Here is a 21113-nt window from a genome sequence, read left to right on the forward strand (position 1 = left end):
CCTTCAAGAGGATCAGTCATATTATCATTCCTGTACCGTCTGGAGTTCTGTGTGCGGGAGACCGGAGCAATGTTGACTCTAGATGCGCTTCTTGTGGTAGTTGTCCCTCTTTTTAGTTCACGTACCCGAGCTGCTAAGGAGGAGGTGGGTTTTCCATCCCACTTACTCATGTCTTCTCCATGTTCCTGAAGGAAAAACCAGAGATTACCTCGTGGGGTGTATCCTCTCTCCCTGGTTGGGGGTCGCCGGCTCCTAATGGCAGAGACTCTTGTTGGTTCTGGTGGGATGTGGTAAATCTCTTCCTTAAGTTCCTTTTTCAGTTTCTGATGGCCTTCTTCAATCAAGCTCCGGACTTGCTCAGCCAAAAGACTTGTTTCCACGGATGAGACATGGGTGCGAAACGGGGCTGTGACGGTGTCCTCGTAAATCCTCAGTTTGTTCACCAAGACGCCCACCCTGTCCTCGCCTTCCCTCCATTGCAGTGTTGCCAGGTAACGGGAGTATATCTCTGGTCCAAGGCGTGCGAACCTCAGCCACATCTGTGACGTGCACTGGACACCATCTGGGCTCTTAGGAAATCTCTCATCTTCTGAGAAAATGATCTCCAGCACAGCCAATTCCCTCAGGCACCGGATACCTTGTTCCATTGTGCTCCATTTTCCTTGGTGCACCTGAAGGTCTTCTTTACAAAGGTACCTGTCCCTTACACTTGTAAGCAGTCGCCGCCAGAGGCTGAGGGTTTCTTGGGTTCTCCCGATCCCCTGGTCAATGACCACATCCCGGGACAGAGATCCCAGTTGCCTGGCCTCACTTCCGTCCAGAATGGTGTCATTGGCTGCAGCGTCCCAGATGCGAAGCAGCCAGGTCAGGATAGACTCGTTCGTCTGGCGGGTGAATTCCCTCCGCAGGTCTCGCAGCTCACCCAGGGATAGCGACCGAGTGATGATCTCTGGCTCTGCCTCTTCTGCTGGGTGCGAAGGTCCTGCTGCATCCTCGTCAGTCACTATGCGGACTGATTTGCTTTTTGATTTCTTCTTCTGCACGGGGGCAACTGCAATCGGTTTAGGCTGTTCTGGTTCAGTGATGGTTTGCGTGGGGACGCTGACAGTGCTTTTGGTTCCCTTCTCCTCTGTGTCAGTCTGCGTGGACATGGACGCTGTTTTCTTGCGTCTGGGTTCTTTCTCCTCTGTGTCAGTCTGCGTGGACATGGACGCTGTTGTCTTGTGTCTGGGTTCTTTCTCCTCTGTGTCAGTCTGCGTGGACATGGACGCTGTTGTTTTGCATTTGGTTTCTTTCTCCTCTGTGTCAGTCTGCGTAGACATGGACGCTGTTGTCTTGCATCTGGGTTCTTTCTCCTCGGTGACAGTCTGCGTAGACATGGACGCTGTTGCTTTGCATTTGGTTCCTTTCTCCTCTGTGTCAGTCTGCGTAGGCATGGTGTTTGTTGCTCTGCTCTTTTTCCCTCCCTCATCCTGAGGATGCTGTGCCATAGCTCTGATTCTAAGCATGGTGTACATGGTGCAGGCTGTACAGAGAAGACAAAGCAGAACTGACAGCAAGTTTATGCCGTCTTTGACATCCAGAGGGAATTCAATATTTTCAAAAACTGCTGTGCCTGGCCTGAAAGGCTGGAAGAAACCACTCTCTACTCCTCCCACCAGGGGCTGGGTGCGATTGTTGAGGAGATCCCAGACATAGGAGCCCAGACTAGGACAGCCAAACAAAACTGAGTATATACTCCGAATGGTATTCATCGCCTCACAGGTTATTATGCTGTAGACATAATAAACCATTAAAGCAATTCTCATACCATTCCCTGGTTTTAACAGGAGTAATACTACAGGCAGGTAGTTCCCCATGTGAGGAAAAATATAGAGAGCAAGATACAGTACCCACATAGACAAGCTGAGCACCATGGTGAATAGGTTTCCGTTAACACAAAATTGTAATTCTGACTTTCTCTCAGAGCTGCCCCACCTTGGGCGCCAAATTATGTGCTAGTTTGAAAACAAACCAGTGGGAGGCACCAAGTCAGAATAACAATTTAATGGAAATTAAAGAAAAGGAGAAAAAAAAAGTAAAAGAAAACACTATCAAACTGACAGAGTCAAGGTACTACCTGACACCCTGTTAGGCAGGGTGGTGGTAGCAGTCTGGTAGAATGGTGGCTGCAGTCCTCTGAAGCAGTGATCCTGTAGTGAAACAGTCTGCTCTTCCTCTGGAAGTCCAGTGGTGGCTGTGTAGCTCCTGTCCTCTGGAAATCCAGTGGGAAGCCCGTCTCTCTGGTGTTCAGCCTCAGCTTATATCCACGATGGGATGCTTGGTTCCTCCCTCTGGGTGGAGCATCTCACAATGGGGTAACGAGTCATGAGGCAAAGTGTTGATTAGGCTCATTAACAGAAGATAGTCCGGAGGGAGTTATCTCTGAGTCAGGCGGCAGGACAATGATGGGCAATTAACAGAAAGATAGTCTGGGGGGAGGAGGCAAGGAAACACTGCCCCACCTGATTTCAACAGCTGATGGGGATGGTAATAGAATACACTGCAACCCAGGACACCCTGCCACTTTCATGTCCTTGCAGATCTCATTGCAGACATGATCTGTAAAGTTGATGTGGACTTCTTGCATGTCTACCAGTTAGTGTGTCTCCTTTTAGCCTGTTTTTTTCTGAGAAAGAGTGATTCTATTCTGATATGATTATACTGTGCATCTGGGCACCTGTCAACCTCTGTCCCACCACCCCAAGTGACTTTGGCTAGTTAAGAGGTGTGAAGGACCCTGAACTGTTATGGTCTGGCACATTTTTAGGAAATGGATGCACTGATAGAAGAGGGAAGCCCAAATCAGTGCCTCCGTAAAAGGGAAGGTAGAAATTCATACAACACCAGAGAAACCACACACGGGACAGTCCCAAGGAACCTGTTCCTGTAACTTCAACTGCCACAAGAAGCACTTGTTCTGCAAGTGCTCTTTTAAGAAATGATTGGACAGTTTTTCCAGAAGTTTCTTCATACAGATTGCCCTAAGACAGTCATGATGCCAAACTGCAAATCCATTAAAATCTGGTAAAGCTGCCTTGGGGTACAAAGTTGAGCAACTGATTGTTAATGATGCCACCAGCCCATTCCCACTAATATCTTTTAAAAGTACAATGGAGGCTATCCTAATCTAGTCACAGTAATCTACAAGTTGAAACCAGCCCAGATTAACAAGATTGCCTGAGAATAACATTACCAGGAATTTGCCAGTGGAAGAAATAACCTAAAGGAACAATTTTCAGTAAGTGTTGAACTACAACACTGCAGTGCCAATTAACCTGGCACAACATGTCCTACAGCTCTTGTTTTAGCTTGCTTTTTTGTTATTCACTGGAAGAATGCACACTCCTTCCCTACCAGCTACAACTGGAGCTCTCTGCCACCTTCACATCACTCTGCTGGGAACAAGGTAAGATAAATAGCAAACGTATGTCACTGCATAGCAACCAGCATGATTAAATGCAGTATGTGCCAAGTCTGTTATTGGCCTCGAAAGTTCATGGTTCCTCCCAGGAGTGCCAAATATTACAGTGATATTTGGAAACAGGAGGGAGGAATCTATTCTCTCAGATGTCTTCCCCAACAATGGAGTTCTGCAAGTCCTGCAGGCCTAACTGATACTAACATGTGCTCTTCTTGGCAAGGTATGATGGTGGTACAGAAATGAAAAGGGTTTTTCTCTTTTTTGGGGTGTTTTGGAGCTGCGTTTTTCTCTTGTTGACAGAATTGGTCATTTGCATTGAGAGTGTAGGGGCTGTCCTTGTGTTCATGTAAAACTCTTCTTTGCTGTACTGTCCACAAAAAAACCTCTGAGCTGTAACAAGCCAGCTGGTGTTCTGAAGTACTGCCTACACTGCTGACTAATACTTTCACTGTTTTCTGTCCTCACCTTGTCTTTTTTCCCCCAATAAAAATCTCTTGAACTTAATTCCTGGTTCAAAGAAGTTATAGTCTGTCCTTCTGTGAGTACACTGATCCAGGACAAACATAGCAAGAGCAAACTGATAGAAGAGTTTTTGTTGGAACTCTGAATGTAGGAAAGGATGAGAAATACAGAGGAAGCTGAAGGAGGAGGATTTAGCACAGACATTTGAAATGAGTCCTACTGAAAAAGGCTAAAGAAATGATTGCCTAATGATGTTGTAGACATCTGTTTCAGAACAGTCAGCAGGTGTTGCATGTAATGAAAGCAAGGACTTGTACTGTTTTATTTTCTGCAATTAGAAAGCAAGGGAGGAAATGAGGTCAGGAAAAATGGAGTAAGAGAACATTTAGCATAAACAGCTGGGCAAATTTACATAGAGCACACCAGTATTTATACACTCTTCCTCTGCCCTCCTTACACTATCCTTGAACAGTTCTGTTCTGCAGAGTATTTTGTACTTCCTAAAAGACATTGGTCTTTTAGGGCCTTGGGTGCTCAGAGGTAGATGCTAAAGTGACAGTAGGCCACCAACATGCATTTGAGGACAAAAATGTTCAGGATAATGTAATTGTCAGACAGATGTTGTCATGATGAGAATTATCCTGAAGGTAAAGCTGCCCTTGTCTCACAGGTGGTTTGAGTGCTTCAGTCACCAGAAAAGTGGCTGAGAAAGAGTCCATTAGTGAAATGGTTCTTTAGGTTTGCATTCCTGGTGCTGCATGGCCAGGGCTTAACACATGTGTAGATCCAAATAAATGCCTCGGATTATGTGGATGGTGTGTCCACTGCTTCAAGCTGAAAAGCACACCTGCATCAGGTCCTGCTAGAGAAACTGTAACTTCACTTTCCATGGGGCATTTTTTGTTTTGGGATGATCTCATTTCTTGTAACAAGCAATTAACATCCTACAGGGCATTTTTTTCCCAAGCATCTCCCATCTCCACTACTGCCGTACAAAGTCTAACCCCAGTCTAATGACTGAGGGAAAAAACCAAACTATTTGTGTCTACCCATGGGATGATGTTGCTGTTGAGGAGATCCAGAAGTGCTCTTCCTACAGAAGTCTCTCAGTTGGGAAAACCACTTTGCTTTTGCATGAAGGTATCAAAACAAAACAAAAAATCAATGCACTCCACTGCTGAGTGGTAGAGGTTGGATGTTACAGATTCTCCTTACAGTGCCAAGTTTGTGTGCTCACCACCTATGTTCAAACTGCAGTTCCATTAGCCACTTTTCTCATAAGGTTTTATTTGTACATTTTTATAGTTCACAGTCTGTCAGTCAAATGTTTTCTGGTTTGGATATTGGCAGATAAAGTCTTCTACTTTCTCTAGTGCAGCCAAATAAAATTACTGTTTGGTTTCAGAAGGGGTTGAATGAGTAAAAATAGTAAACAAGGAAATTCAAATTTTAAAACGGATTGGTGGAAATTTAAAAGCTCGGTGTCCATGTATGTATACATAGGGGGAAACATGGGAAGAAAATGCAAAGAAAGACTATTTCTTCCTAGATTGACTTTATTTTAACAAGCTCATGTTTTCAGTAATGGAGATACCACGCTTTTTGCAGAGGATAAGGCAGAAACCAGCCTCAAAATGTGCTATTTTGAGAACAGTGAGAGTGACACCAGTCAGGGCCATAGCATCCAGGAAGAAACCCGAGGAATCCCAATCCAAACCTGTGATCAGTTTGGTAAACTTCAGCTGTCCCAAATGTAAGCTGACACGTATATAATAAATAAAGAAAAGTGCGGCTTGGGCTTGCTTTATTTTTTTAAGCACTTCAAGAGATATCTACAAAGCCTCTGTAAAAATGGAAAAGTACAAGGTGTACATGGATGAAAAGCAGCATGCCACGTGCTGCTACCACCCTAAACAGCGTGCAGGGCATGTACCACAGAGGGAAATCCTTCATCCACAACTGCTAAGAGAGGACTGAAAAATAATGTTGGTCATGAAAAGGTTAAACTGTAAGATAGCTGCTTCAAGGAAAGGCTAATCTATAATTTAAGTCCAGAGGGTGAAGCAGCTCTTTTATAATGTAAGTAAAAGCTGTTATGCCATTGGAAAAGCATGTACACTGCCTGCAGAAGGAATGATTATTTTGGTTTTTCTATTATACCAGATTGCACAGAGGGGCTGACAAAGCAGCACTCTCTGGTGAGGAGGCTGGGAGGGGAAGGGGCATGAAGATACTGTGCTAGAGAAGGGGGGAGTTGCTCTGCCAGCATTTGCTGCTGGTTCCTTTGGCTGCCTTCTACCTTATTAGCTGGGCCTATTTATCTCCAGAGTGAATTTCATTTGAAGAGCAGTAATCTCCCAAGAAGATGAAATGCAATTGGCTTTAAAAAAAATAAGAAAAAAGATCATACCGTGCTTTGTTTCAAAGTTTGAAATTTGAATGCCAGACAGGCTCTACCATTCCTGTCATTCCTATCAAAAGCCGTGTATGTTGAAACACTGAAGTGGAAGGGCTGCATGGAAAGCAGCCTTTTTAAGAAGCTGAGGTTTTGTAAGTACAGAAGCTGAGATGAGAGTGTAACAAAGGCTCTGTGTTGTGCTGTTGCACATCAGAGCCAATAAAACCCTAAGGGGCACATCTCTAGTACCATGTCTAGCAGATTATGCATGCAACTCCAGTTGCCAGTAATGAGTTGTGTGGCTAATCTGTCATGCACAGCACTGCACAGTTCCCCTTCCCCCAGGGGGCTGAGCTCATGGCATTTTACTTCTCCCCAGGGTGCTGAGCACCGTTAGAGCCTCTTCAGTTAGTGGGACAGGAAAACACTGTGTTCTACCTGGCTGCCCAGCCAGAAAACAGAAAGGAAAATCATCTTTAACAACAACTGCAGCCACCACAGACAGGGCTATTAGACCCCAGCATGGTTAACATTTAGGGGCAGCTACCTATCTACAATGCCATGAATTAATAAGAGGCATTAGAAGTGGCCCTAATGGAGCATGGAAAAGCATGTCCCTTGTTTTATTTTCTCACTGATTTAACGATCCAAGTGTTTTCAATTTACAACTCAAATGCTTATTTACAAAAAATGTGCCAGCATGACAGAGTCCTCTTGAAATATGAAAACTCAAGTCCTGCTCCAGCTCTGACAACATCACACACACACATTCTGTCATGCATCAGCTTTTGCTGTAATTTTTGCTGTAATTGGAGCAGAGTCCAGGCTGCTGGGCTGTAGCTGCACTAGGTCTGTGAGGCTAATGTGATTACCTGTTTGGTCTAAAAAAAGCAAAAAAAGAATCTTTGCCCAAATACCCTCCTAGCAAAAGAGTAGAAAAAAGCTTTTAAAAATAGCTGGTTTATTTCAACCTTCAGAAGCTGAATTTCCCAGGGTGTTCCTCAGGTGAATTTTATCAGAAGCATGAGTCTTTGAAGAGGAGTTATTAAATCAGCAGTTAATACTTATATTAATATGTGTTAAAATTGTTATAATAGCAGTGATATTCCCATGCAATGATAGGACTTCGGTAATGGGGGCTTTAAAAAAAGAAAATAGTAAATGCTAGGAGTTTTTAGCACTAAAATCTCTAGAGTTAGTTATTTCCCTACAAATTCTCAGTGTCTCAGCCTCATGTTCATAGCCCTGGTCAGGTGCAGGCTGTTCTGCACGTGGGGTTGGCCAGGCACCCAGCCTGCTGTGCTCCTCACTGCATACCCAGGCTCGCTTTCATTCAGTCCCAGCAGCCGGAGCCCGGCTCTCCAAAACAAGGCTGGGAAGTGCCGTCAGCTTCAGTTTCCCAGCTGCTGCCTAAGACAGGAGCAGATTTTCCCAAGCCTGCAGCATAATAAGGGTTTTGGGTATTTCTCTGCCAGCTTTGCAATACTTGGAGATTGGACTCCCAGTAGACTGGGTGTTGTACATGTTTTAAAAGAACTATCCATGCCCCTGGCAACACACATTTTTCCTACGTGCATGGACAGATGCAGCAAGCAAACAAGGAGAGCAGGAGGTGGCCGTGAGCACAAACCCATCAGATGATGGAGGAGGAGGGGGACAGAGGTACAAATGCTGGCCAGGCTTCACAGGTGGGGAAGGTTGTCTGGAGAGGAGGAGAATCAAACCCTGTTGAATAGAGGAAAGGTGAACAGAGGACCAGATGCTGTGAAAGAACGGGGTAGACACCAAAGGGGCACCAACCCCAAGGCACTGGTCTCAGGTTTGGTTGAAAATAGAAGCTCCTTCCTTACAAGAGCAGATGAGAAGAGTATCAGTAAAAAGATGCCAATTAATAAGAATGTCAGGAAGGATGGGGCAGGGTGTTTGGAGAATGATGTATTTTGTCTCTCCCTCACAATGACATGTTTTGAAAGCTGTTTTAAAACAAACTCTGAGTGTTTTCAACAATGGAGGGGACCCTTTATTCTTTTTTTTTGGACAGGGTGATAGGAGAAGGGGATGGAATGTGTGACGTATATTGATAATGGTTCACAGGGAACAGGCATCCAAGACCCAAAAGACTGGCCACGCCAATAATATTTTTATCAATGGGTTATTTGAATATTTACATTTTGGAGAAAGAATCTTCTTTGTTTGCTCTGCACACCAGGGACTTCTTGGCCAGTCTAAACAGCAAAGGTTTCTAATGTAAATAATTGTTCTTCTGCCTTGTGTCATGTATGAGGATTAGAGGTAGGAAGTCCCTCAAAGAAGAGAAGAGGGTGCTTTGAAGAAGATAAGACAAGCCTTGAAAGTGCCAGTGGGTACATGAGTTTTCCCCTCTGTCGCCCTTCTTGTGTCATGTATACCTGTGCGCCTCCTGGGGTGGGATGCTGGGATTTTAGCGTTTTATGTCAGGTCATTTATTTTGGTAAACTGTGTATATTAGCTGAGGAGGGAGGAGAAGGCTGGCTCAGAGCATCTGTCCTTGTCATTATGCCATCATATACCTGTTTCCCACCTGGCAGCAGTTGATATCTTCTGCATTAATGGGGCTGCTCCTGCCTTTTTTTTTTTCCTTTTCATTAAGCTGCCTGTGGAAACCTGCTATGGTTTGAACACAGCCACTTTTTAATGCCAGCCTTCTGGCCCAAATACCTAAGGCTTGGTGACTCTGGTGTCTGTCTCATGATTGTTGTTTCAGGGCCAGTAACATTGTAAAAGTTCTGATTCAGAAATTGTGCCTAGAGCACGTCAAAGGAAATCACATTGAGATGGACTGTTCTGACTGTAAATGAAGAAGCTTATTTCGCCAGGAGCTGGTCCTCTTTGCACTCGTGGGCTGGCAGGTCTTGAGCTGTCAGCAGCACTCTGGAATCTTACTGGAAAATCTACACGGGATGCTATTAAAGAGACTTCAGAGGAAGGAGGGATCTTAGTAACTTCAGTTAATTTGGTGAATAGCTAATGAATCAAGAAACAAGCTGAGGGCTGGAAGATCACACTGAAGTTCCCATTTCTTACATAATTTTAAAATAATCATATTCAAAGTAATGACGCAATATTGAAAAGGAACAAAAACCACCTGAAATTTCTGGGGCAAACTCTTCTTGGAGTGGGACTGAGGAAGATGATTCCCATTTACCTGTGCATGTATATACAAAAAACCAAAACAGGTTTATAGTTCTAGAAGCCCTCATAACAGAGGGTCTGTGCAACCTTCAACCAGCTCTGACCCCTGTGTGTTCCCGCGGGACAGGGCAGTGGGGACCTTCCCAAGCGGTGGCCGGCCTTGAGCTCCCAGCTGGAGCCCGGTGGGAGCGGGCTCGGCCCTTCACTCGCGGGTTTCCGGCGTGACCTTGGCCGGCCGCTCGGGGAGGGTGTTTCGGACCCTTTCTGCAGCGACGGAGCGCCCTGGGGCATCCCGCGCTCTCCCTGCCCCGCGCCGCCCCTTCCCCGGGCTCTCCTCGAGGTCGGGCCGCGGTACCCCGGCAGGGAGCAGGGGCCGCCCGCCATCTCCGGCACACGGGGGCGGTGGCTCCCGTCCCGCCGGAGCCCCCCGGGGCCGCCCGGGGGCGGAGCCGCCGGCCCGGCCCGGCCCCTCCCGCCGCCGCTGCCGTCGCCGCAGTGGCCGCGCAGCCCCGGGGCAGCGGGCAGGGAGCGGAGCGGGGCTGGGCTGCAGGGAGCCGCCGCCGCGGCAGGGGCGGAGCCGGCACCGGGGCATCATCTTCCCTTGCCTGTCTCCCTGCCGCCCGGCCGGCATCGCGCGGCGGAGGGTGCTGCCAGCGCCGGCAGGGAGCGGCGGAGCCGCGCCGGGGTGCGCGAAGATGCTGTCCTACAGCGTGCTGGACGCCAACGTGGTGGACGTGGAGAAGCGCAGGAACCCCTCGAAGCACTACGTGAGTGCCGGCGGGGCCCGGCGAGGCGCGGGGGTGCGCACGTGTGCGGGGGGGCCGGGCCGGGCGCGGAGCGGTGTCCGGAGCCTTGTCCGGAGCCTTGTCCGGAGCGGTGTCCGGAGCCTTGTCCGGAGCCTTGTCCGGAGCCGTGTCCAGAGCCGTCCCTCGCCTGCCCAGAGACGCCGGCCCCAGGTGAGGCGCCCGCGGGGCTCCCCGCGGCCTCTTGCTGTGGAGGTGCGGCTCTTCTTCCTCACCGTCTTTCACCTCGTTTGGTTCTTGGCTCGTTTTAATGTTACCATTCTGAAGTTTCCTTCCCCTCGGAACGTGGATCTTCCCTTCTTTCTCACAAGTCCCGGCGCAGGATGGGGCAGTGTTGTCCCCGTCCTGGCCGGGGTGCTCGGTGGGGAGCGGAGCAAGGCTCGGCTGCTGGCGGGATCGGGGAGCCGGCGGTGCTTAGCGCATCTTTGCTCCTTCTCACCCCTAAGTTAGATTCAGACCTTTTTTGAGGGGGCAGCTGGTGTGCATGGTTACCAAGGCAGACTCAGCGTTTGGATCTCTTTTATCTCTCTTTCACCTTCCTTTCACACCTTACTGCCAATAGCACAGCATTAGAGGAGAGTTTTTAACAATCTTCCCGGACTCCTGTGTTGCAGCCTGTCATGTGGAGGTGTCTTTGCCTGAAGGAGTTTGCAGCATAGTCAGTAGCTTTTCCCTCTCCACATTAGTAGAGAAGTATCTTTTCTTCTCTCTGGCTTCCTGGGTTTTAGTTGCACCAAATCCTTTAACTGTTTCTCAAGATACAACATGTATTTTAAAACACAGAAAGTTGCATTTTGTCTATAGAGAAGGTAGATCTTCCAGCTTTGGGAAGGAAAAGCCTGAGGGGGTGTTGCGTCTGGTGTGAAATTGCTCTGAGTATACTGTGTTTCCTGGCATTGTGTGTCTGCCAGATTTCTCCAGAGCTGATCAGCAGCTGAATGGATTGTTGAAACGATAAGGCCAAAGATTGGACTTAAACCTTTATATTAGTATTGCATATCACTGAGCTTTTTTTCTCTGAGGCTTAAACCGTAATCCAGTTTAAGGCTAGAGGGCACTATGTTGCTGGGAGATGCAGACTTGTAAAGCTGAAACTCTTGTCTACCATGGAATTAAGCATCTTGTGCCCAATTCCTAGGAGTGGAAGTTTTAGGTCTTATGTCCTCTCAGGTTGCAGCTGAGCCTGTGCATTCAGTCTATTACGCACTCACTGCCTCCAGGTGGGAAAGGCTTCTTTAGTTTTTGCCGACGCCGCTGCAGGGTGTTATCTCACATGAAAGGTGGTGGCAATTCAGCATCAGAGAAGTACATCTGCCAAGCACCAAAATACACAAAAGAACTGGTAACAATGCCTTCCAAGGGGTTCCAATTTCTTCCAGTCTCTTGGATTGCCAAGCGAAATTGACACTGTTCGTTTCTTGTTTGCCGGAAAATGACCAGAAAACAAGGATTTAAACCCTGTGTTTACAGGGTTTGAAAGAAAATATTTCCTGTGTTTACCTGTAGAAACACATCTTTTTCCTTGATGATCATTGTCATTGCATTTTAATAAACAGGAACCTAGACTATTCCAAGAAGGTCTCTGTAATGCTTCTAGTGGCAAATTTGTTTCTTTCCCTTCACCCTTCTCACTGTACACCTTTACTAATAATGTCTTCCGTACAACAGCTCCCCACCTCCATGTGTCCAGTTCTCGGCCAAAATCCCACAAACTAAATGGTTTGTTTGGGTGACTAGTGGTGTGTCTGCCTTTTCTCCCACTTGGTTTCCATTTGAGGCTATATAGTTTTCAGCACAGTTGGATCATCTGGCTTTGGCTGGAGTAACTCACTGAGGGTGAACCCGTGCTTTCGAAGAATTTAATTCCCTGGGTCTGACCCACTGATTGCTGTTACTTTGGTTCTGTGCTCTTTTTTTAACATGAAACAACTATTTCCTTCTAAGATTAATATAAGCATCACTTAGGATTTAGCTCTCTCCATTGCCTGTGGATAGTTTGGAGAGTGCAAAGCTTTATGCTCTTTGCCCTATGTGGCTTTAAAATATCAAAAAGCTTTTCTATCTCCAGCATCCATAAATGTCTTCATGCCAAGCCTTCAGGCCATGCAAACGTGCCTTGGCACCACAGTAACGATGTGTTTCTCTGGTGGATGGTGACCTAAGTATTGCAGGTGTTTTAACAAGACTATCTCTCCTTTTAATTGTGATCTTTCAGGACCATAGTGGAACCTGGAGAGATGAAGGCACACCTTAGGCATTCTGAGCACATGGAGAGGGCTAAATGTGAGTAGCACATAAGCCCCTGCACTGCTTGGCTTAGCTGCCAGGAATCATTGCCTGGAGCAGGTGTCTTTCATGACATGAGCACAGCTTTTGTGGTCTTGACTCAAGAAAGTTAAAGAAAGAAGACATCTTTACATATCCTCTGCTATGATCCCGTGTGTGTGAAACTTCTGAAGAGTTTAATACCTCACTGGAAGTTGAATAGGGCTCTGCCTGTGGGAATAGATTAAAATCTTGGCTCCAGTGCTACTTGATAGGAACCCAGCCAGCTCTCTGCCCTCTTCTGGGAAATCCTTGCTAGGGAAGGAGTCTGCAGTACTTCCCTCTGCTTCCCTGTCAGTGACTGGGTAGCACAACACCACCTGGCTGGCTGGGGGCCCTGGCTGGCGGCATGTGAAAGGATAAACAGAAGGTTGGATCAATAACCACATGCCTCTTGTATGGTATATCCCCAACACGAGCTACTGCTGCTCTTAGAGCATTGACTTTCCAAATTGATTTCCTATTTCTCCATACTGATGATCTTTTAAAAATTGATTTGCACTTGATAATACTTTAAAAATGTTAAATCTCCATGCTTTCCCCCTTCCCTTTTCTTTTAACAAGAACAATGTCAGGAAGGTCAAGTCTGGGTTTGTTGGAAAGACCCCTGATGCAAGAGGGCTCACACATTGGCTGAGCAGTGCTGCAGTGAAGCTGGGTGGATTAGGACAGTGCAGTTAATGGTTGAAGGTGCCAGTTAATCATTCTGAAGAGAAAAAGCTGGTAACAAAATCCAAATCCGTTTTCCAGCCCCTGCTAAGCATTAAACAGTCTGAAGCTCTCTCTTCTCAGTTGATGAGGTTTGATCTGTTTATGGGGTAGCTTCTCTGGCTTTTGGTCTGAAACTGTGATTGTCTGAACTAAGCATGAAATGATCCCAAACCAGAAGTGCATTATGTATTTAAAGGGATCCACTGTTGATGCTTGCCTCCTTTAGCCATCCATCGTGGAGCTTAAAGAAGACACCTCCCCTCCCCTCTCTCTGCTCCCAGGTTATCTTTAGGCAGATAGCTTACCCTTTACCCAAATGTCTGGCTCCTTTACCAGCCCTGCAGGGAGCCTCTGCCTACCAGATGTGCTTGATCTTGCTCCCAGGGAGATGAGATTGGGTTAGCACCTTCACCTGTTCACTGCTTTGCAGACCTGGGAGACGGCAAACATTCATTAGAAGCCAGATGAACAGGCTCCCCCACCCCCCTCTCTTACCACTTGCTTTTCTGCTGAGGACTGAGCAGTTACTGATGTGCATTATCTCACCAGACGTTTATATGCTTGAGGTCATTTCTGAGGTCTCTTAAGTGTGCCTATGTTATCCCAAGGGCAGAGATGGATACATCAATAGAGATTTTCTCTTTCAGCACTGATCTACTCCTGTTGCAGTTGGGCTTTGTGTGTTTTTCAACTTTATCCAGCATAGAAGTAAGGTAAAACACTCTTGGCTTACAAGTGGCTGCTCTGTCTCCTTCCAGGTAGACTGAGGTGCATTGCTGATTTCAGTCATCTGAGATGCCTGTATACTGTCCCAGTTCCTCCCCAGGGCAATTGTTTCCTAATGCCACCTCTGAATGCCTTGAGATCTCTTGTAGGAATCTCTCTGCTGCACGGATATGGTTGCTAACCTCCTTGGGGTACTGGCATTGCTGGCTTTTAAGGGATTGAGTTCTGCTGTGCAGGGTTTCAGCACTGCTCCCAGGAGAATGTGAGTGTGCTTGTCACAAATGACCTGTTGTAAAATGTCAGCATGCTTTGAAGAAAAATCTTGTACTGCTTGGGGTCAAGCTCTGCTCCTTGTCTCTTGGCTGCTCCTGCTTTTACTGCTCAGACTTGAGCAACTCCGATGCAATCAGGCACCTTCATGGCTTTATTCTTTGTTGCAAGCTGCTGGTTTTACCGTGGCCAGCACTGATGGGGAGAGTCTGGACATGGCTTAGTGGTAAGGATCTTTGTTCTTGTGTTAGTATGCCTGGGAGAAGGAATTGCTGCCTTGGGAGAAGGAGCTGCATTCCCCCTGCTTGGCTCATCAAATGAGTTGTTCAGTGCAACTTGAGGCTGCTTCAACGCAGTCAGGGAGCCCAGCAGATCAAGGAGCATTCCCAGTTCTTTCTTCCAGCAGAGCTTTGGGCTGGTAACATTCAGCCAAGAGATAGTGGTATCTAAATTCAACAGTTTGCTGAGCAAGTGGCTGTCTCCAGCCTTTGGAATAGATTATCTATCAATAAAGAGACAAGGTGGTTGTCCCGATTTGTGGTGGTCAGGGCAGGATGAAATAATCAGGAGGCTTTATGTCCCAGCAGGCTGCCTGCACTGGCTCCCCTGTGGTTGAGTGTGCTGGGAGGGCAGCCAAATGAAAGCTCAGGGCAAAGCTTTTAGCAAGTCCATGAGCTGGGGGCAACAGCTCCACAAGCCTCCAAGTTCCATTTTAAAAACGATGAAGATGCTGCTATTGACTTTCACTGGGACTTGGTTGCCAGGGAGATGATGTCCTAAGAGACAGCACAAATGCTTTTGGCTGCTGACAGCTGCAAGTGACCTCTGGCTTCACGAGAGCCCTGCCTGGGGTCAGTGTGTGGGTGCTGGAGCCCACTGGTGCAATACAGCTTGATGGGTTGTAGTCAAAATTACACCAGTCTCACTGCTTTGAGTTAAAAGGGAGAGGAACTGAGACGCCAAATCATGGAGAGAGGTGAACAGACATCCTAAGGAAGCAATTGTTGGAATAGGAAAGGGAGCCCAGACTTCCTGCATCCCAGAGCAGCTTGTCTGTGCATCTCACCCACACCGCCAGCCCTTAGAGACCCAGCTCCAAGGCATTGCCTCCTCCCGTCCCTGCAGGGTAGGATACATGCTGGTACCCTCACTGGGAACATGAGGCAAGAAGTTAAGTGGTTGACCCAAAGCCATCCATGAAGTGTGTGGCAGCATTTTGTGTTATTTTCTTTGGCTTTCAAAGCAGTCTTGCAATTATCTGACAAAAAGTACACAATCTGAAAAAATACTATTCTCTTATTCAATCATTGTCTTCCTCAAAACCCATTTCCCATTTTATATGGATTAAACAGGAAGAGGGATTCAATGTGACCCTACCTGAGGCAGGAGGTGACGTACAAGCTCTCTAATTTAGTCATTTGGGAGGAAGCAGCTGGACCTTCTAATGTGAAATGGTTTTCTTTTTTTTGATCTTCGTTTTTCATGCTGTATCCTCTTAATCTGTGCCTCCTCACGCAAAGGGAACTGGTCCCCAGAAACCACAGGGAAGAGCAGGATCATGAGAGGGGCTGACAGCACCGTGTGGTGTGTGACATTGTGAGACTGGATGCTTTCATGTAGCCAGAGCAGACACCTTCTCGCCTGGAGCGTGCTGTGTAAATATTGCATGGAGAAGGCAGAGAGCAGCACAGTAGCATACTGTTTGAAATTGGTGGTGTCTGCTGTTTAATCAGGTAGTGTCAAAGCCAAATACAGTCAAGTTGATGGAAAAAACCCTCCCAGTAACTTTCCTGGGCTTTGGTTCACACCTCTAGAGAGGCTTTATTGAAACTTTTACTGAGAAGTTTGTAATTACTAAGTTTTTTAATAGAATGCATTTTCCTTTGTCTTTACTTTAAACGCAAAAATTCAGTCTCCAGGATCTGTTTGTTATTCTCTTTTGGGCAGGGACATCATTGCTTTTTTGGGGGGGGGGGGGGGTGTAAAACAAAAGGAAACCAGGTGATTTTCTTCACCTCAAAGGATTTTAAAGTGGAATATCTTTCAGCTTAGTCAGAGCCTTCCCACTTCAGTGTTCTCACTCTTTGCTCTACCTTTGAGATAAATATACAGTAATAATATCAATTTACTCCTTCAAGCTCACATTCACTAGATGTCAGTTATATGGTATTCTCATTGTATGTATTTATAAATATGGGACGAGGGTTGGAATGCATGAGAGCATTTATTACAAAGCAAGGAGGCTTTTGCACTAAAGCATGTGCAGACAGACCTGAAAGATGGTGTCTGCACTGGGCTGTCAGGGACAGGTGATGACACACAGGGACAGGCAGGTGGGAGCAGTGAGACAATCTCGACCAGCTGAGCAGGTGGTTGTCATGGCACAGTGGTAACCCAGGCTGCTGTCCGGTGAGCATTTAGGCCTTATTGCAAAAAATGGGCATGAGGAAGGATAATAACCTTTAGATTGCCCTGGGGTGAAGGTAGAGCAAAGAACTACTCTATGCATTGTAGTACTTGTAAGTGCTTAAGTGTGGTAATGGTGTTAATTGGTCCTCTCATGCTTTTTGATTTTGACAAAGCTGCTTCTTATTCCAGTTTTTGGAAGAGGAGCTCAATGTGTAGGTAACCAACCAAGTCCTTGGACTGGAAGCATTCTGCTTTTGTGGGCAGAGTACACATCCCCAGATTTGTGTCTCCATCAGAGTATCACATGTTGCACTGGTTTGCTGCAGTGTATTTCTAATTGGTCTTAGTAGACACTGACTGCTCTGGGTGTACCATGGCTTCACAATAAGGCTGTAATTCTGTATTATTATAATGCAACTTCTTCAGTTTGTGAGAGTTGACTCATTGGACAGAATAAAATATTCATAGTCTCTAAGTGTCCATAAATGTGTGTGTGGTCCCACACATGCTGTGTTTGAAACCTGACTGGCAATAATAATGTTTTGATACGTTGCTGGCACTGTTTCTCTCACCAGTGGGGTGTGTTTTATTTTTCCTATAAACCACGCTGGCTAAACGCAGGGATGCACTGGGCTCTGATGCTCTCAGTAGTCAGCAGCGTGGTTTTATAGGCTTGATGCAAACTTGTTTACAAGGAAAACACCCCAATCTCTGTTCATAGGGAGAAACATGCCAAATCTACTGACCAGAGCTGTGTTTAAACAGGAGCTCCGCACTGCCATTCCGTCTCCTTTACTGCAATCTTCCAAGCTGCCCCAGAAATACTGGAAGCGTGGTTCTCCACTGTCCAGGGCATGCCTGTAAAGGCAAACTTTAACACATGAAGTTCATAAATCACCCAGAAAGGTTTGAACAAACGTCCAGTATGATACACACAGGACATTGTGCAGTGTGGTAGAAGAGCCTTTAACCAGTGTGGCCTTTAGGCTCTCTGGATCTCAGTGAGCTCTGCTGCAAAGCCAACAGGATTTACTCACTTTATAAAAAGTGTAAAGATGCAGGTGTTACCTCAGGGCTGACTGCTGGCATCAGTTTTGAAACCCCCAAGTTTGGGTCGTCTTCCTCTCCTGGCAGGGCCGCCCCTGGGAGCAGAGGCTGCGGGATGGCCAAGGTCAGGTTGTCATCCGGAAACGGGAGCGAGGCCATTGCTTCCCTGGCGATGCTCAGCCGACACGGGAGTGAATGGAATGACATAAGAGCTACATTCCCCTCTGAGGAAACACACATCTAGGATGCCAGCCGTGCTTGTCAACTCTGAGCCTGTTCCTCATGGTCGTTCCTCCCTGTCTTGGAGCCCTGGGGTCTGTGGAAGTACTTGAGGTGAAGCACGGAGTATGGTCTTTCTGGGAGTAGTCCTTGGCAGCTGGCTGCTGCTGTCTGACCTCTCTCTGGTGTCTCCATATCACCTGTCAGGAAAGCTCCCTGGCACAGGTGGAATCTTCTTGCCAAGCTTTCTTGTACCCTCGGGGGCTTGATGCTACTGAGAACATCTCAATTACTGCTTTCCTAACTCTTGTGAAAATGAGATTTCTAATTGCTCCCTCAGCATCCTGTGAGATTTTCCTACTCTTTGACTAAGGTTATCTATTATTTATGCATTAATTCATGCATGTATTTTTTGTGCCTAGAAGGTTATTCCTCATTTTCCCCTCTCCGGAAGGTGCAAGCCTGCCAGTAAACCCCTCTGACCCCAAGCAAAATACTTTGAAAATCAGTTTTAAGTGTTTTTCAATTCCCATGCCCTACAAGTGCTTTGCTGCTCTGTCTCTGAGCTCAATATATTTACTTTGCTTGAAAATTTGATGCTCTGACACCTGCCTCATCTTGAGCAGCCTGAGCTGAGGGATGGTTTTTCCTGGGACGGATGCTAGAAGAGGCAGCTGAGCTGAGCTCCTGGTCTTCAGCAAAATCAGGGCAGCTGGCACAGCCCCTGCTAGTGCCTAAGTGGGAGGCCTGCAGTTTTCCAGAGCTATCACTCCAGGAACTTTCACTGGCATTAAAATCACTTAGAATTTAAAAACAAACAAACAAGGATATGTGAAGTATTTTTCTGGAAGAAAGCCATGGAGAGCAGATTAAGTGCATGTCCCGCCCCCCATCTCCCAGACATGTCCCAGGAAGACAGTTCAGCATTTTCCCAAGTGGAATTAAAACAGGCTCTGGAGCTGGCTTCTGGGATGGCACAGAGGAAAGCCAGCAATAGGAAGCTCTGTGTGTGTGTTTTATAAATATATCTGTATCAGGTGAAACTGTCTAGAATCCCTGAAGCAGCACTTGTGGTAATACCCCTTTTTATCAATAAAAAGGCTGCTGATTTTCTGTTAATAACAAGATATTGTTAGAGAAGAATAAAAAATTACTTGTTCTAGAGGAACATCCATGCTGGTTTTCCACGTACCAGAAGGTAGCATGTACCTTGTGCATTTTACAAGTCCTGGATGTCCTTAACAAGTTCTTTTTTTTTTTTCCCTGAATTCAGATAAGTTTTCGTCTAACCTTTCAGCAAAAAGTGTTTTATAAAGACAACCCAGGATGTTTTACTCAAAAGGAATCTAGTGCAATAGCCAGCCTCTGGAATACTCTCACTTGAAGCATATGCAAGAGTGTTTTGGCTGTTATTGCTCAAGAAGAAATTTTCTGTTTAAACTTTTGCTGCTGTCTTTGTGATTGTAGCAGTCTGTGTCAAAACTCTGGACTGTTTTGGAGAAGCAGCTTTCCACCTGTTTCTGAGCTGGGCAGCTGTAGCTTGCATTTTGTCCTTTAATACAGACACCCCCAGAATAAATAGTTCCATTTAAACTAAAAATATTATCAGTGAATTTTCCATGGGTAACAATTGGAGATTGCAGGTGTGGTCTGTGCAGGAGAGTCCATCTGTCTGTCCTTAAACCTCCCTCTGTCCTCGTGCTGTAAGGACCAGTGGCCTTTTGAACAGCAATGGCAATTTGCTGGTGGCACTAGAGGGTGACTGTGGATGGGTGTGTGAGGCACTGCTGTCTTGGAGGGATCTCCTGTTTTGAAAGAACTCAGGTTCTGGCCCAGGGGAGTGGGGTTTGAGGACTCACAGCTGGGGTTGGGAGCAAGGCACTGCTGCTCAGCCCCTTGGCTTCCCTGCTGATGGTGTTGGCCAGACTGCTTGGCTGTGGTGGTGTTGGTTTTCCACCACCCTTTCAGCTGTGAGTGAGATTACATCTGCATGCCCTGGTGTTGGCCAGAATAACCATTGGGGTTGTTGTTTTACAGAATTCTTCTCGTTACATTGGGGGAGTGAGCAGGTGTTCAGTAGGGATTGGGGTTTTGGTGTGAGGTCTTTGTCTGTCTGTGCACACAGGTGCTTTGCTTTGTTTTCACTTCTGATTGCTCTGCATTGGAGCAAGAGGAGGGCATGGTCAAAGAAACGAGGTGGAAAGCAGAAGTTTGCAATTGGTTCCATTAGAGCTGATGCCACAGTCCTGGCCAGACCCTAAGAATACTCTTTTATTCTTCCATTTTTTCCCCCTTCTTCTGGCAAGCTCTAACACTGCCCACAGCATGGGGTTATTTCCCATTGTCTTAATTCAGGAGTTTTAGGTGCTCTGCCAAATGCAGTAGGGCTAGATTGAAGAGCATCTTGTGGGCAATCACCAGATCCTTCCTCTGGGATTGGAGGGTCTCTGGAAGCACTGAGAGCATAGCACTAATGTTTTTACCTTCTCTGAGGAAAGGTGACCCAACACTTTCCCTGTGTGCCAAGGGCTTTTGGGGCTCTGCCCATCATGTTATCCCTACAGTGATTCTGAGTCATCAGGGACCTGATTCATCTGATAAGAGTGAGATTGTTCTCTGCCAGGCACTGGTATTTATGGGGTTCCAGGTATCCTTTGCTGGCATCTTGTGTGGAGCTAAAACTTCTTGACTGTGAGAGGCGTTGCCTGGGTTATGATAAAGACTTTGACTCAGATGGGGTGAGGGTGCAACTGGCCACGTGATTTGGCTCACAGGTGATTTGAAAAGATCCTAAGGAGTCAAATGAAGAAAGGATGTCCACTGTTTGTATTTGTAGAAAGAGAGAGACTTTAGTTAGTACTAGCAAAGGACTGACAGTCCAGACCTGATCAAATGTGTGTTTTATCTGCCAGCAGCCTGTCCTGCCTGGCCCTTTATCAACCTTCTGCATCTGATTAACATGAGCAGTAGAAGATCTGGGTCAAACTTATATTGCTGAAAGGCCGATATGTTCCCTACTACACGTTGTGGCAGAAAGGGTTAAACAGAAGGCGGTGGTGGCTTCAGGCAGTAGCGCTGCAGTAAATGCTGAGGTGACATGGGAACGCTC

The 21113-nt window shown here is 46.6% G+C and overlaps 1 protein-coding gene across 1 annotated transcript in view; it reads left to right on the plus strand.

The window, feature by feature from the left end:
* Window positions 1-10052: 10052 nt before the first annotated feature.
* SH3PXD2A (SH3 and PX domains 2A) overlaps window positions 10053-21113 on the plus strand; it is a 253851-nt gene continuing 242790 nt past the window's right edge. The window contains exon 1 of the mRNA XM_032116746.1: window positions 10053-10261. Coding sequence (XP_031972637.1) covers window positions 10190-10261 — 72 coding nt within the window. The 5' untranslated portion in view covers window positions 10053-10189. The remainder of the gene's footprint in view (window positions 10262-21113) is intronic.

The sequence above is a fragment of the Corvus moneduloides genome, chromosome 8 (genome assembly GCF_009650955.1).
Source record: "Corvus moneduloides isolate bCorMon1 chromosome 8, bCorMon1.pri, whole genome shotgun sequence".
In the NCBI taxonomy this organism is placed as follows: domain Eukaryota; kingdom Metazoa; phylum Chordata; class Aves; order Passeriformes; family Corvidae; genus Corvus; species Corvus moneduloides.